The 17,611-nt window shown below is 32.6% G+C and overlaps 1 protein-coding gene across 3 annotated transcripts in view; it reads right to left on the bottom strand.

Annotated features, from left to right (window-relative positions):
• MXI1 (MAX interactor 1, dimerization protein) overlaps positions 1 to 17,611 on the bottom strand; it is a 73,243-nt gene that overhangs the window by 22,046 nt on the left and 33,586 nt on the right. For all 3 annotated transcript variants that reach the window (XM_011363758.2, XM_023532730.1, XM_011363759.2), the window contains exon 3: positions 11,117 to 11,146. In XM_011363758.2, the coding sequence (XP_011362060.1) occupies positions 11,117 to 11,146 (30 nt within the window). The remainder of the gene's footprint in view (positions 1 to 11,116; positions 11,147 to 17,611) is intronic.

The following is a 17,611-nucleotide window of genomic DNA, read 5'->3' on the forward strand; positions in this document are numbered from 1 at the left end:
AAGATGAAGTTCGAACCAGGTTTCTAGAAAAGGAGGAAACAGGAGTCACAATAATATATGGGAAATATTTTTAGACCAAGAGTTTGGAGATATGAGTAACTAGCCCTTGGTTCAAAAACTAGATTTGAGAGTAAAAAGTAGGACTGGGTACTTGAAATCTCAGAATTTTTTCAGACTAGAAGAGATCTTAAAGATCATTCAATTCTACCACCTAATTTTCGAGAAACTAAAACACTACTCTTAAACAAAAATGTGATATTAATAATGTCTAGCTTTGTGCTTTCGCCCCACAATCTGTTTGAGGGATTTTTTAAACAGTCTGAATCATCACTGTGATAAAGGCTATAGGGAAACAGTAAGAAATGAGAATGGCCGATCCATAAAGAGGTTACAGTTAAAGAGAGCATAGATTTCTAGTCGATCCAGTCAGCAGAGCTCTGATTTCCAGAAACCCTTAGCAACTCTGAAGGGGGAAAAATAAACAGTGGAGATGTCCCAAAATTAGAGATGGAGATGGCAAACTATCAAAGCAGTGAGGACATTATTGAAAAGCTACTTTGTCCAAATGGTAAGGAAGAAAGTTTCCAATATACTGACCTGCAGCTACTTTTTCTTCAGATTGTTTATAGACAAATGTTTCAAATAAGCTAAGTCATCCTTCCTTGGAGTTTTGAGTTACGTTAGTGTGCTTTTCCCTCATGGTATGATACACCCTCATCTAGTGATCCATGGTACCCATTAAAATGACTGTTTTGATACTGCAATACAATAAGCACCACAAAACTGGATTTCTAGAGCCTGAGCAAATATAAACTTGTCAGAGAATTTTTTAAAAAGTGACCAGGATTTACTACAATGTTTATAAAATACCTTGTTACATTTCCTTAGAAGTCAAAGGTAAGTATTGTTCCAAAAGGAATTAGATCCTAAATATTCATTAGTATTTATATCTCAGAATTCATATCTATATCTGTTTGTGTGTATATATATACAGCTTTGAGAAATGTGTTCATACTATTTATATACACAGGCACATATTCTTCTTAAAGCAAATTCTAGTTTTATAAAAACATTTACTATTATTATAAAATAAGTACTTATTGTAAAATAAGCTTTCATCATTGTAGCCATAGCGCCATGTCTTATAATAATCTTTAGATATTTTATAAAGTTCCAAAGCTTTAATGAGGTGAGGTTCTAAGCTCATTTTTCCAGCAGCTCTTTCATTGTGTGTGTGTGTGTGTGTAGGAGGTTTACATACATATGTATGTATTGGCATCAAGGAAAAATGCTTTGGAGACAACAGAAAAATTAAGTTCCCAAAATGCCTATAATTTCTGAATTTAAAACATTCACAGAACTATAAAACTTTTCATGTAGGGAAGAAATTCAGAGATCATCTAGGTTTCCTCCTTTTACAGCCAAAGAAAGCAAGACCCCAAGAAGTGAGATAATTTATATGACATCCACAGCCTAATACTGGTAGCGATAAAAGAAAAAATTATCTTCTGATTTCTGGTACAATTCTCACATCAATGTATTATGTATCCCCAAAGAAGTTATCTGTGTTGGATTCCGGGTATCCTTTTTGACAATTTAGCTCCTAAACCATGTTTAGTATTAAAGTCTACCTTTTTCGATTAGCTTTCCCCCAAATAAAAACAAAACAAAGATGTCATTTATTTGTGAGTTCATTAAGTTTTAACTTTTCTTGATTTAAAAGACATGAACATAAGCACTATGTCATGTGTTGGTCCCAGGGCTGAATTATATATTTTCCAAGCAAATTTGTCTTCAAGAACCGGTTAGCAAGTAACCATATTAGGAAATTCTATTCTTATTACTGAATCCTCCCCTTTAGACCTGTGGTTTTTCACTAGTAACACTGATAGGACTTTAAATTGGCATTATTCACTAGAATACACAGAAAAACATAAACAAGTACAAAATAACTATTCTCTGCAACAGCTAAAATATATTGAAAGAATCTGAATCTCTTCATTTTTAAAAGAGGAATGTAAGATATTAAAGAAGTCTCTCATTTAATAAAAAGATTTCTTACTGATATACCTCTTGATGTTTGAACTGCCAAAATTTTTACCAAAACAGAAATTTCTTTATATGAAGATGCTATTTTAAAAGTGTTTGAATTGTAGTTATTATTAAACTAATATTTATCAGAACATTTACACTGCAGTAATTATTATATACAGCAAATGAATTTAGCAAAATAGCATTTTGTCTTAAAGTCTAGCAGAATTCTGCTGCTGTATAATTATTAAGAGAATCAATTTAAAGGGTATAGACTTAATGAGCTATTTCTGATGGTCAATACAGAAACTGTGCTGCTATATGCTACAAAAAAGACAGGCTGCTTTTTAAATGTGTAATTTTATCCTGGCTATGCTTCCTCTATTAACTATAAATTTTATCTCCAAAACCTACCCATTACTTCATCTCTATCTCATATAACATTCAGTTCTAACTCTAACAGGTGCCTATCTCTGTACTCTAACAGCTATTTTTAGTTTGTCTACAGTTTTCAGCATTCCTACCATATAAAAAGTTAAAATATTCATTTACTTGCATACAAAAATAAATGCACCAATTATATGTCTCTCTGACAAACAACATTACTCTGAATACTGTTTGATAATGTTAATTTCTATATTTAGCTGGTTCTATAACTTCATAGTCAAATTCTATTAAATAAGTGTCCTATACTTTCCAATGCTTACTTTGTAGTGTTCTATAGTTATCTTTGATAACTCAGTACTGTAACTGATCTCTTACTGTCAAAAAGTACAAAGAATACATTTTTCTTCTTCAAGATTTTTACATAAATTAAAAATAAGGATGTCAGTTTTCCATCTTTAGGCTAAAAAAGAGAAGAAGCCATCATTTTTATTTGCCACATCAGAAAACTAGATCAGTAGCTATTTCCTGGTCTCTGGACAATGCTGTTCCTTCCCTCTATAATTATACTTTTTAAATTTTGTTGTTTACAAGACCTAACAAATACAATGAAGTTACATTTTATTATACCTTAAATATACAATTACTACATTCATTTAATATATAGTCTTAATCTTGTTAGACTTCATTGTTAGAGGCTCTTAAAAACCTTTAAATATACCCTTTTTATATGCCACAAAGTTCAATATTTCCTCATTATTAAGTGCTCAAACCACATTAGGTAGTAGCAACACGTAATATATTTGAAACTTATCTGTGGTTAATTACTAGTCGTTTGCCCAGTGCCATCAAACAATGATGACATCAGCATTTTTTAAGTGCCAAACTGCAAAGACTTTTCAGAACCTTTCCCCCAACAATGGTAGCTGGTACGATGGATGCTAAACAACAATGTTGGTAAACAACATTAGCCATTTTAGTGAGCATGAACTGGTATCTTGTAGTTTTGATTTCATTTTCCTAATGATTACTGATGTTGAGCATATCTTCATGTGCTTATTGGTCTTTTGTATATTTTCTTTGGAGAAATATCTATTCAAATCCTTTGGCCGCTTTTACATTGGGTTGCCTTTTTATTATTTAGTTGTGAGAGTACTTTATATATTGTGAATATAAACTTCTTATCAGATATATGTTTTGCAAGTATTTCTTCCCATTCTGTAATTTGTCTTCACTTTCTTGATGGTGTCCTTTGAAACACAATGTTTTCAATTTTGATAAAGTCTACTGTATCTATTTTGTTGTTGTTGTTGCTTGTGCTTTTGGTGCCATATGTAAGAAACCATTGCCTAGCCCAAAGTCAAAAGATTTATTCTCATGTTTTTATCAAAGAATTTTATAGTTTTAGCTCTTAAATTCAGGTCTATGGTCCATTTTGAGTTAATTTTTGTATATAATGTGAGGTAGGGATCCAATTTCATTATTTTGCATGTAGATACCCAGTTATGCATCAGAGTCATTTGTTGAAAGGACACTGAATTGTCTTGGCACCCATGTTGAAAATTAATTGACCATAAATGTGAGAGATTACCTCTGGACTTGATTTCATTGACTTATAAGTCTCTTCTTAGACTGAAACCACACTGTCTTGATTACATAGCTTTGTAGTTAAGTTCTGAGATTGGGAAGTATGAGTCTTTTCAACTTTGTTCTTTTCAAGATTGTTATGGCTATTCTGTGTACCTTGCATTTCCATATGAACTTTAGGAACAGTTGTCAATTGTTGCTAAAAAGGAAGCTGGGATTTAGATAGGGCTTGCAATGAATTTGTAGATTAATATGAGGAAGACTGTCATCTCAATAATACTAACTCTTCCAATCTATAAACACAGGATATCTTTAATTTCTTTAAATAGTGTTTTGTAGTTTTCACCTCCTTGGTTAAGTTTATTCCTATGTGTCATATTCTTTTGGCTGATACTGTAAATGGAATTGATATTGTAGATGGAATTCACTTCCAGATTGTTCATTGCTGGTATATAGAAACACAACTGGTTTTTGTATGCCAATCTTGAACCCTGTAACTTTGCTAAATTCATTTATGAGCGCCAATAGTTTTTTGTGGATTCCTTAGTATTTTCTAAACATAAGATTGATATCTGCAAACAAATGGTTGTACGTCTTCCTTGCAAATCTAGATGCCTTTTCTTTCTTTCTCTTGCCTAACTGCACTGGCTAGAACCTCCAGTACAATGTTGAGAAGAAATCATGAGAGCGGACATCTTTGTCTTATTCCTAATCTTAGTGGAAAGCATTCAGTCTTTCACCATTAACTATGATATCAGTTGTGGGTTTTTCATAAATGCCCTTTATCAGGCTAAGGAAGTTACTATAAGGTATTTTCAGACTGAATTTTGTATCTTAGTAATAAACCAAGGCTAAGAAGAGCTTTTGACTAAACTTTCCACAGTTATCAGACCCAATCCAAAACTGCAGACATTTGATCCAGTTACAGTTACATATTTCAAACTTAAAATAAAGGTTTAATATCCTTAACGCCATAACTTGCTTTTAATTCAAGTTCTGCCAAACCAGTCTTGCAATTTTTTTCCTCCTAACAAAACTAATGTACATTTTTTCTACAATATGCACACTATATATACAAGTATATGTTCTTTTTAAACAAATGTCATATAAACATTCCAAATATGAAGCTAAAATCAGTTAAGATATGTTCCTCCTGCCAAGGAATCATAAATAGTCAGGTGATGTACTAAGAAACCACTGCCTTACCCACGGGCACAGAGATTTATTCTTATGTGTTGTTCTAAGATAAGGTAGACCAAAACAATCACTCTGGCAAAATGTCCACATCAAATGGGGACATGTAGATAATCTAGAAAAAAATACTGTATTCGTTATCATGTCCAAACCACTAGAATAAGTATAGCTAATACATTAAAAATTCTAAAGCAGAAAAGTTGAAATTATTTATGATATTCTAGTCTCCAACTGCATATAATCTTTACCTTGTAAAAATGCTTATTTACCATTTTCACCTCATGGAATGAGAAATGAGTAAAGACTTCACAAGTAGAGCATAAACTCTATCAGGTAAACTGTTCCTCTTTACGAAATCACCTATTTTTGTTTTAGTGTACTATATAATATACAAAGGAAGTGAAAGAATCAATTAGCTTCTTAAAAAAAGAGTTAATCTCTTTTCTTATAAGCAGGATAAAGTCTTGCATAGTAGAAATCCTTTAAGATGTTCCCACTCACCAAGTTTTTTCATATAATTTATTTACATTTTAAGAATTCATTAAATTTTCCATTTACCTCTTATGAAATTAGTATGTCTGTTGCGCTCTCAAGAGTATTGTATATGTCAGTTTTTACTTGTCATTATAATTCAATAACATATTATTGATTTTAGACATGTTCTACAGCACATAGAATCATTTTTTTCACTCGATGAATATTTACTGAATGACTGTTATGTGCTAAGGGTATATAAGACAAAGTTCCTGCCTTCCTGAAACTTACAGTCTAGTAAAAGAAGTCAAATAACTCAAACAAATGATTCAAACAGAAATAAATGTCAAGATGACAACAAAGGCAATGGGGTAGAGAGTGACTGGGGGACAATTACTATTCTCTAAGAAGATGGCCTGAGAATTGAAAACTAAATAATGATGAAGAGCTAGAGCAAGGGCTTGCTAAGCAAAAGGAAGAGCAAGTGCAAAATCCCAAGATGGAAATAAACATGGTGTCTTTGAGGAAAAGAAGAAAAGCAGTGTCAGCTGGACCACAGGAGATGAGGGATAGAGTAGTAAGTAGAACTTCCCAGGCCACAGATTTTATCTAACTGCAGTGGGAAGCCAGTGGAAGACTGTAAACAGAAATGACATGATTTGATATATCCTTTGAGAAGATCACTCTTCTGTTATGTGAAGAATGAAATATGAGGAGGAATAAATAGTAGCAGTTAATGGAAAACAATATTCTTTCTTTATATGGTGTTCTTAGTCTTCTCACTTCCTTTCTGTTCCCATTTCCATCACCTGAATAGTAGTTCTTATATCCTTCTACTACAAGGGCTATTTCAATAGCATCCAAGCTAGTCTCCCTGCTTCTATAGCCAGCTAGACTGTACTTAAAAAAAAAAAAAAAAAAGTGTTTTGATCATGCCCATCTTTTTGCTTCTAAAGCCTCAAAAACTCCCTACTGTCAACAAAATAAAATCCAAGTTCCTTGACATTCAGTAACATTCCTCATTTCCTACTGATTTGTTAGACTGTCCTTCTCCTCAATATGGTCTACTCACTCTTTCCTGAACACAGCTTAAAATGTCAGCTTCCTGTGTCCATGGACTGACCCCTTTCCTTATTCTTTCCTTAGATTCAAATTCTATCTCCATGGCTCAGCATAGATTCTCCTTGACTATACAGAGCAATGGCTTTTTGACTATGACCACAGTTTTTATATCATGTATACATGAGTTTCACAATTCTACATTTAACTTTACTGCAAGCAATGCACTTTGGTATTTTCTATTCTATCTCTTTTTCGAAATGACTGCACAGACCACTAATGAGTTTCAACCTTCAGTCTGAAAAACACTTTTAGTGTACCTTTCTAAACAGTCACTGGTAACTTAACTAGATCCTGGTATTGAAAGATGAAACCTATAATTATCAAGCTATAATGACCTTAACCTTAAAGACAGATTAGGGTATCTTTATTTTATCTACCATGATGCCAAACACAGGATTTATTAATCATTACTGAAGAGAAAGACTGATATTAAACACAGTTATCATATTTGTGATCAGATAGGATTATGATTAGGTCTGTTTTGTGTTCTCATAGTCTTGTTTCAAATTGTACTTATGACAGTCAAATGGCTAGTTTTCATTAACACTTTGACCTCTATAGTCTGTCTTCCTATTTTATGTGATTATATAATAGTATTGCATGGTGAAAGAAAACAGTAGTATTCCATAAAGGCTTATTTTCATCTTTGCCTCAGAAGTATAAGAAAGTCTCTATATGAAGGACACCTATTACCATTCAATAGACATTTTTGTCTTTTATCAAAAATACTCAGGCACTTCTGCTCTGCCTAGGATGGCATTATTAGTCCAGTATCCTTTTTTGGCCCTTCTAGCTTCACCAAAATTATAATAAGGGTAAGCTTTTTGTTTCCATGAATGACGGCAATGAAGGTTGAATGGCCTCTCCTGCCATCGGCACTAAGGTTCTTGACCATTAGAGTCCTGTTAAGTTGTTGACTCTTTCAAAAACATCATCAGTAATTTGAATGAATAAAATGAAAAAGCAATGAAGTGATCTAAAATCTGTATTGGCTTCTTCTCTGGTAAAGGACCCAACTCATAAGATAAACTAATGTTAATTCTTAAATTTCAAAGGTTCATTAATATTATCATGAGATGATCTGCATAGGTTCCTGGGGAATGCAGAACATCTAAAGGCATTCTGCTTCCTTTTTATCTCCACCTCCTGAGTCTGTTATGACCTGTTATGGGTCTAGGAAGACAGAATGAGTACACAAGTAACAAATGCTCTGAACCATCTAGACTAGGCTTAGTGTAACCATCAGTGTTTTAGGCAGAAATAGGCCTCCCCGCAATCTGTCCAAGAATGAATATGAATTTCTTTATCAGTCCTGAAACTACCTATGGCTCCCTAATGGACTGTGGGGTAATTGTGGGCCAGAGCAAACTACTCTGGGCCTGCCAGACTCCAAATCTCCACCGTTAGGCTTCTCTCTGAGATCTGGGCGTATAAACCTTAACATTTGTTGGCTATTGTCTCCCCAAGGACAGACCCAGGGCTTCAACAATTTTGGGGCGTTAAGATACACACCTGAAATTACTCTGTCATTCACTATCTACTCTAATTCTCAATGCATTGCCCCAGCAGAAAACACTAACTCCGAGTAGCTTTATATGCAAGAATTTAGAACCAAGCTAATAAAAATAGGAGAACCACGGGGAAAAAAAGAACCATTAAATAGAACTAGGTGGGGGCTTTAAAAAGGTAATATTACAGGCTTAAATTCTAAAAATATTTCTTATATTTAGCTTCTTGCAAATTTAGCTAAAACACTTCTCCCGCCCCTCTTACCTCAACCTGTATCTACCAATATTTTTGGTTTTGCTAGATCACAAGCTGGAAACCTTTCAGAAGTGAAGAACAAGTTATTAAACTGGATTCTTCCTTTAGTACTCACCTTCCAACACATATTTCTAAATTAGAGATTTATTTATATTGATTGATAAATACCTCTTATAAAAACGAATACATCTTAGAAAGGTTAATTCTATATTACCTTTCAATTAAGCCTCAAGGAAGAGAGAGAGGGAGGGATTAAAGAAAGGAGGGAAGAAAAGAAAGAGGAAGAAATAATTTGAGAAGAAAAGACTACTTAGGACTATTAGAAGAGGACAGAGGAGGATGAGGGAACCATGCCTTTAGTGAGGTAGGGTAAGAAACCAAGCAGAAAGTCTTAGACCTAAGTAAATAAAATGAAAACAAAAAGCTTTCACTGGAGACACTGGAGATTGTGTACAGTCCAGGCAATAAAGGCCACATGTTACACTAAGTGCCACAGACAAATAGTAGATTAAACAACTTAGAGGATATATCAAAATACTACTATGGGTGATAAAGTTATCAGTAAATCAGAATTGAAATGCAGAATGCATTAAACAAAGTTTACTCAAAGATTTTAATAGCTCCATTCCAAACAGTTTCCTGAATAGTCGTCTCTTTACTCCAGTGTTAAAAAATGTTTCTTGCCAGATTTCCATTGAGGGTCTCCCAAGAACCACATTCAGGTGGGTGAAATAATTATAAAAGCCACTTGTTCATCAGTATTTAAAACATGTAGCCCAAAATACATTCTGTGCTCTAATTTAAAGTTCAATGTAAAATTTTATCTGTCATTTCTTCTTTTTTTCCCGTGTTTAAACCAGCCAGATACTGCCTTTAATGTATTAGAAATATAAGGCAGAAAAGAGATTCTTTAAAACAAAATGGTTCCTGCCAAACTGCTTTGCCACAAACTAGCACAACATCTTTGATTAGACCACTAAACTTTGCTCCACTTTTATCCTTCACTCAATATTGAAGCCATCATCTACTATACATCCATCAAACGCTAGGAACTGAAATTGAACAAAACAGAATCCCTGCCTTTGAGGCAATCACGGTCATCTGGCAGAAAGAGACATTTGAATAGATAATACAATACTACCTGATTAAGTTTTATAATAAAAGATATGAACAGAGCATAGTGCACACAAAGTGGTAAAAGCCACTAAGTCAGCCTAGAGGAAGGAACATGCTAAGCCTACTCAAGAGGATTTGACATTTAAATTCAGCTGCAGTGAAGCAGTTAGCTGAGTCAATCTGTAAGGTCCTTTCCATTTAAAAGAAGGCACGACAAAAAGTTGAAGGTCATAGAGATCTTTTTTGTCAAAAAATTGTTTGTCAAAAACTAATGCAGACAATTCTAATTTGTTGGTTATTAATCTAATCTCTGTATTAAAAAGCAAATATTTTATTTGTATAATCTTCATCTTCTCTCCCAAACTTGTCCTTTTCCTATATTCCTTTTGTCGTTAGCAGTTATACCACCTGAAACTTAGCCTTCCATAGCAAACTAGTCACCAATTTCTATTGCTTTCACTCCATACTATCTCTTCATTCTGTCTACTTCTATCTCCAGTGGCCCCCATCATTTCTTATCTTGAAGGCTTCCGATAGCCTTCACAAGAGTTTTTCTCACCTCTGAGATCCCTTCTCCCAATTAAGCAATTTTCTCACTGTAGCCAAAGTGATCTTTCCAAAACTCAAATATGATCATATGACAACCCATCTTAAAATTATTCAACTGCCCCCTACTGATCTCAGAAAAAGTCCAAACTCTTTATCATAGCTGTCATTATCTGGCCTGGCTTGCTTTGTGCTACAATCTTGTATACAATATTGAGCCTCTTGCAGTTTCCCCAACATACAGTGCTCATTCACCATCCTCTGTAAAGCCTTCCAAAACTCCCTCAAAAGAGAATCAGATGCCCCTTCAAAATGATCTTTCAGCACCCTCTGCTTCTTCATTGCGATACTCAACCCACTATACAGTATTTTAATTACCTTTATACCTCCCCCAGTAAGTTCCTTAAGGACAGGAAATATCTTAATACATTCTTGTATTTCCTATGTAAAGCATTATGCTTGCCTGGCACTGACATATAGTTCATGCGTGATAAAGATTTGTTGAATAGATGAACAAACTGCAAAGAAAGAGAAACTCAATGTTCTACAATTTGTCATAATATGTATCAGCTACACTACAGAAACTAATCCTTTAGCAAGACCATATATAAGCCATGAGCCTATCACAATCAACCTGTTTTCAGAGACAGAAATAAAGAAGTCTACACCATAAACTCGAAATTCAAATGAGCTTAAAATGTATTTACGTCTTTCAGTTTAAATAGTGTAAGCTTATTAGTTAAGTCATTTTTTGGAGAGAATACATATTAGAATCATGATATACTATACATTTTAAAAATAAAATTATAATCACATGCACTATTATGTTATTTCACAGGTAAAATGTTGAGTTCACTTTTTATACATAAATGAAAGCTGCACCTCATCATTGACTCACCGATTCTTTTCCAGCTCATTGTGTGTAGACCTAAAAGAGGAAAAAAAGAGCATTAGCCATGTATTGTTGCTAAGGCTATAAAAAGGGGGATTAGTTTAGTTACTGCCACACCCAGTGAATTTATTTAATAATGCAACATATGATCAGACTTTTACAGTCTCACTCATCAAGAAGAAATAGTCTACGTTCATTTGGATTGTTCATTCAGACATAGTGTTTTCAGTTAACTCTAATCAAACTGGAGTTTCATTGCTATTCTAATAAAATTCATACTAACACATGTCCTCTTGCTTACTTCTAGTATCCCACATTTTGTTGATTTGTACACATTATATCAGAAAATTTAGTTCAAGAATAATCCCATTTTTGTTTAAAAAGAAAAAAAAAGATATATGTACTTCTATGTCCTCTTCCATCTCCACTTAACCACTCCTAAACATAAAAAGTATGGACTAGCATAGAAGCTGAAACAGTTTGCCTTACTTCTAAGTGATACAAATTCAAGCCTTCTGTGTGAAACAAAAACAAGAAAAAGTTATAGAAGAAAGAAAAATAATATAAATAAAAGATACATTAATGAAATCAAGGAACATACTTTTAAAAAACTGGAAGGATATACCTCCAAATGCTTACAATAGTTGTGTTCTTTTCACGTTTATCAGTATTTGTTATAATAATACTTATCACTTATTGAAAAAGCATAGTATCTTCTAAACAATGTGCCAAGCAAGCAGTTAACATATATCATCTCATTTTATTCCCCCAAACAGCCCCTCTTTTATAAACAAGATTACTGAGGCTCAGAGACATGCTCTTGTCCCAAGAGTCTAAGTAACGGCCATGATTTAAAGCCCAGGCCTTTCTTACACCAAATCCTAAGTTCTTAACCACCTGGTGACAAGCAATATTGAAGAGAGGTTAAGAGTACAGACTCTAAGGCCAGACTGCCTGGCTTCAAAAACTGTGTGGCCTTCTTAAAGTCTCTTCATTTCTCTGTGCTGTTTCCTCGTCTATGAAATAGGAAAAATAATAGTACTTGCTTCATATTATTGTTGTGAGGAATAAACAGGTTTACATTGAATGGTGAAATATAACTATCTAAAGTTAGCAGCTATTAGAATTATGTTATACTAGTTTTCCTGAATGAACAGGTATTACTTTTACAATAATTTAGCATTAAAAATAACAGGAATTTTATAAAGGAAAATTTAAGTTCCTGCCAACAGAACTAAAACTCTAACCATTTAATATACTGTATTCTGGTTAATGTCAAATGCCTTCAGAATATAACATAACTGTTATTTAATCTGATTTATTATTCGAATGGATACTTAATAAACAAATTTCTAAACTTTAACAATCAGAGTGTTTTTGTCAGTCAAGAGGTTTCTCTGTTACCATCGCTTGCCTTTTCCTTTCTTAGCAGTTTCATAAAGTCCAAGTAACATGGGATGAAAAAGATTGATGTTCATTTTCAAGAGATTATCTTTAAAAAAGGACTTCTCCCTAACAGGAGGTTAAAAAAAAAAATCTTAGGATGCTTCGAGGGTTCAGCCAAATTAATGGCAAGGATATGTATAATTCAGATGGAAGAACTATAAAAACATAGTCAGAACTAATAACATATTACAATCAAATCTCTATTACCATATAAGTGTTTATAAAATTTTTAAGTTCTTTTTTGTTTGAATGAAATTTCGAAGTAAATCAATAAATTAGAAAGAGGGAAAAGGCATATTTTAAAGAGATTTAAAATAAAAATACCATTCAAAATTTGAATGAATAATCAATAATAAAATTCTCCATTCCCTCTTAATAAGTTTTGGTTTAATTGCCATTATCTGAGGAGAAAACAGAACAAATAAAACAAAATCAATGAAATACTAGAGTAAGTCATACATGGAAACAATCTATTTAGAAAGTAGACTACCATAAACTTATTCTAAACAGTCTGGTGATCCTATATGTGGCCATAAATACAAAAGATAATATACTCCAAAATAACCAACTGTTGAATTCCAATATTACATTGAACCTATTATCAAAGCTAACACCAAAGTAATCTGACACCCTGCTACGAACAAAATTAAAACAGCAGGTTCTTCCCATTTCTCAGACTTCTATTATTTATCCTCTTTCTATTATAAAATGATAGCTAAGAATATAAACTTTTTCATCAAACCAGGAAATGTATGCCATATCCATTATACCACTAGCAAAATTTAACAAATTTACAAATACCAAGAAGCAAAAATGATCACATATGTACTAATCTTTTACCATATTTCTATGTTCTTCCAATTTTTAAAAAATGTATCGGGTAGTGTTTATTCCTATTTTGATGGCTTTTTTGACTATAATATCAAGTTAACAAATCCTAAGTATCTTAAATATTCAAGACTGTCTTAGGTTGTGAGGAATCAAAGATAGTCTCTAGTTGGTAAATTAAAGCACGTATAGAAGTAATTATTAACTCAAGGCAAAATAAATATATGAAGAAAGATACAAAGTGTTGTGGGGGGTTACTTCCAAATGGGGCTATTGGGGAAAACTTTAGAAAAAGGTGGTATTTGGTATGGAACTTAAAAGATGAGTACGTGTGCTACTAGCAGAGTTTGGACCTTATAGGGAGAAGACATTCCAAGGGGAAAGGAGACCATAAGCAAAGAAGCAGTTGGGAAGTCCAAAGCAAAACCAGAGAACAACAATGCATAGGTCATAAGACGCATGCTGTTACAGGGGAAAAGTCCTGATTTTAAATATTCTCTTACACTAGCTGTGAAACTTTGGACAAATTAGTTAACTTCTCTGATTAACCGTTTCCTCATTTATAAAACTGAAAGAAAATCACATGCCTTGGGCTGGGTTACTGTGAGGATTAAAGAAAAATATGTAAAAGCATCTAGCATGTAATAAATATTCGGTAAATGTTCATTACTGCAAATGTTCCTATTATTTTAATGAGACTAAAAATATACTACCCAAAACAATTTTAAGTATACTACATGGGACAACAAATTGACAGATTCTCTGTAACACTTGAAATTGGCCTGGAAATAAACAATAGACTATAAATGTTGAAAAAAGAAACTGAAAGAAAAGATGGGTATTTTCATTATTGAGTCAGCTGTGAGGACAGTACAAGATTTAAGGTATGACACAGAGAAAGGTGCCTAACTATATGTTCACAGAGAAAATAAAACTCTAAACAGTGCTGGCAATAAATGAGTAATTGAACTTATCACATACTAGCACACTCAGAAACAACCTCTTTGCTCCTCTGAGCCTATGTGTCCAACCAATCTCTTTCAATAATGTGCCACTGAAATACTCAATTATGATAAATTCCCTGTAAAGTTGAGATATTATGAATAACCTATCTAAAAAAAAATTATTTTTCTCTCCAAATAAAATGCACCTCTGAGAGCAAACACTAATGAACTGTCTTCCTTTCAGACACCCTTATTCTGAATGCTTAACAACTTCCAAGGACAGAGAGACATTTCTATCATTTTACCATTGAATTACAGGTAATCGTTTTCGCAAATAACATCTCTTTAAGAGAGACATGCTAATACATTTCCTATGTGACTGGGAGTCATTATCTCAACCAGATCTGTGACTCTAATACATAACTTTTAATTCTTTAGGGTGCAGTTTGGTGACAGTCAATGAAATGAAGCATAGAATTGAAACTGCACAAAATAGTACAGTTTGGTTCAAGAGGAGTGCCACTGTGGAAGGAAATAAAAGCCCGCATTCCCAGAATATTCTCTTCTGGCAAAAGAAAAAACCTCCATCGTTGTTGAATTAATGGGCCAACCTTCAATTTATTAACATTTCATTTCTAATCCTAAAGTACCTAATGGATGTTGCTCTCCATATAATGAAAAGAACACATTCTATGAAGCTAAATGAATATCTTCTAACTATATCTAAAGCTTATACTTCACGTACACATACTCAAGGAGCAAGAAAAACAGAAAACTTCACCTACATTAGAGCAAGGGTCTACGAAGTATATACCTGAAGGGGCTTGAAAAAGAATTAGTGGAACAGTAAAACTTCTTTTTATATTTATTATTCTTCTTAAACTTTATTCTGTATTTATAAAATATTATTATAGTAATACATGTATATAGTTATAAATATGTACATATATATTGAGGATATAGAATTTTTTTTTTTTACTGCTAGGGGCATAATAAAGTGGTCAGTAAAGTTTGAAGACCACTGTAATAGAAGAAAATCATTGTAATTGCCAATAAAGTAATTCTTTTTAAAAAGTAATTTTGTACATTTGTTTTTATCAAAGGTACGTATTTAAAAAAATTATTAAAGAGTAAAATTTAAAGACTTAGAAAAATGCATTATAAGAAATGTGTTGCTTCTTTCTTAACAATGACAAAAACATTATCACAGTAACCAAAACCACAAAAAAGCAAGTGTCTAACAATGCATAACAATAATACAATTAATAATTTTTCCTTAAAATTTACATAGTAAAGCTGAATATATGCATACCTTATAGCTAAGCATTTCCACTCATAGGCATATTCCAAACTGATATACGTATATATGTTCACCAAAAAATATACAAAAGAATGCTCACTTCTTTTCACTAACCCCAAACTGGAAACAACTCAAATGCCTCCAACTAGTAGAATGGATGAATAAACTATGAAATATTCATACAATATAATACTACAGAGCACTGAGAATGCACAACTATTATGCAATAACATGGGTGAATCTTCGTATTTTTAACATAACTTCAACATAATGTTGAATGAAAAAAGGCAGACACAAAAATATATACTGTATAACTCCATTCACATGAAGTTCAAACTCATAAAACTAAATTATGGTATCAAAAGTCAGAATAGTTTATCTCAGGGAAGGAGTGACAGTGACTGGAAAGAGTCAAGAGAAGGGCTTCTAAGAATTTTGTAATATTTTTTTCTTCACCTTTGTGAAAATTCATCAAGCTGTACAACTTAGAATTTGTACACTTTTCTGTATGTAAATTTTCAATAAACAGAAAAAAATGAAAAAATTACTTATGAACTGAATTCGGTAAAAGTTCTTATTTCAATTATAGCGAACACCCTAATTTAAGTCTCTGACAAATCTTTTGGCATACTACATAATCATCTCTAAGTTACATATTTTGTACTTTATGTACTTTACAGCATAATTTTCAATAAATTTATAAGTATGAAAATCATACAGAGTAAGTTTTCTAAGCACTTTGGAATTAAATTGGAAATCAATAATAACATAACTAGAAAAATAGCAATATTTGGAAGATGTGCCACAAATCAAAGAACAAATTGCAGAGAAATTAGAAAATATTCTGAACTGAAAAATAATGAAAACGAAGCATATCAAAATATGTTGGATGTAGCTAAAGCAGTGCTTAGAGAGAAATATTTAGCTTTAAATATTTATATTGGTGAAAGGGGGAGACCAAAATCAATGATCTGAGATTCTACCTTTAGAAGCTAGAAAAAGAAACAAACTGAACCAAAAGAAGTAGAGCAATGGTTGTCAACTGTAGGCTATTTTGCCCATAGAAGACATTTAGCAATGGCTAGAGATATTTTTGGTTATCACAACTAGGAAGGTACTACTGGCATGCTGTGAAGAGAGGCCAGGGATGCTTCTAAACATCCTATAATGCTCAAAACAGAATTATCTGGCCTAAAATGTTAACAGTGCTGAGGAAGAAGAACTCTGAAGTAGAGGAAAGAAATAATAAAGCTAAGAACAGGAGTGAACAAAACATAAAACAAGATATAATAGAGAATATAAATAAAACTGAAAGCTGACTTTTATTTTAAAAAAATCACTAAAATGATAAACTTCTAAGATGAATGAAAAAAGATAAAAATTACCAATATGTACAAAAAACAACCAATATCAATAATGACAGTGTACTTTATTATGTATCTACACAAATTAAAAAGACGTTAAAAGAATATGAACAATTTTAAGTCAATAACTTCAACAACTTAGATTAAATGGACAAATTTCTTAAAAAGCACAAATTATTAAAACTGACTCAAGAAGAAATAGAAATCACGAATGGACTTGCATCCATCTATTAAAGAAACTGAACTCATAATCAAAAACCTTCCAAGAAAGAAAACTCCATAGCCTAGAAGTCTTCATTGGTAAATTTTACCAAGCATTTAAGAAATAAATACCAATCTTACAGAAAATGTTTCAAAAAAATAGAGAACATTTCTCCACCAATTTTGAGGCCAGTATTATTATCCTGATATCAAAACTTAACAAAGAAATTACACTGGAACACACACACACACACACACACACACACACACACACACGCATACACACACTATCCTTTATGAACACAGACATAAAAATTTTAAACAAAATATTAGCAAATTGAAACCAACAACATATAGGAAAGTATCAGTTTTACAATAAAAGAATTTGTCTGGTCTTCTGCCTGCCTTCCTGAGATAG

Source organism: Pteropus vampyrus, unplaced genomic scaffold (genome assembly GCF_000151845.1).
Source record: "Pteropus vampyrus isolate Shadow unplaced genomic scaffold, Pvam_2.0 Scaffold89, whole genome shotgun sequence".
NCBI lineage: Eukaryota > Metazoa > Chordata > Mammalia > Chiroptera > Pteropodidae > Pteropus > Pteropus vampyrus.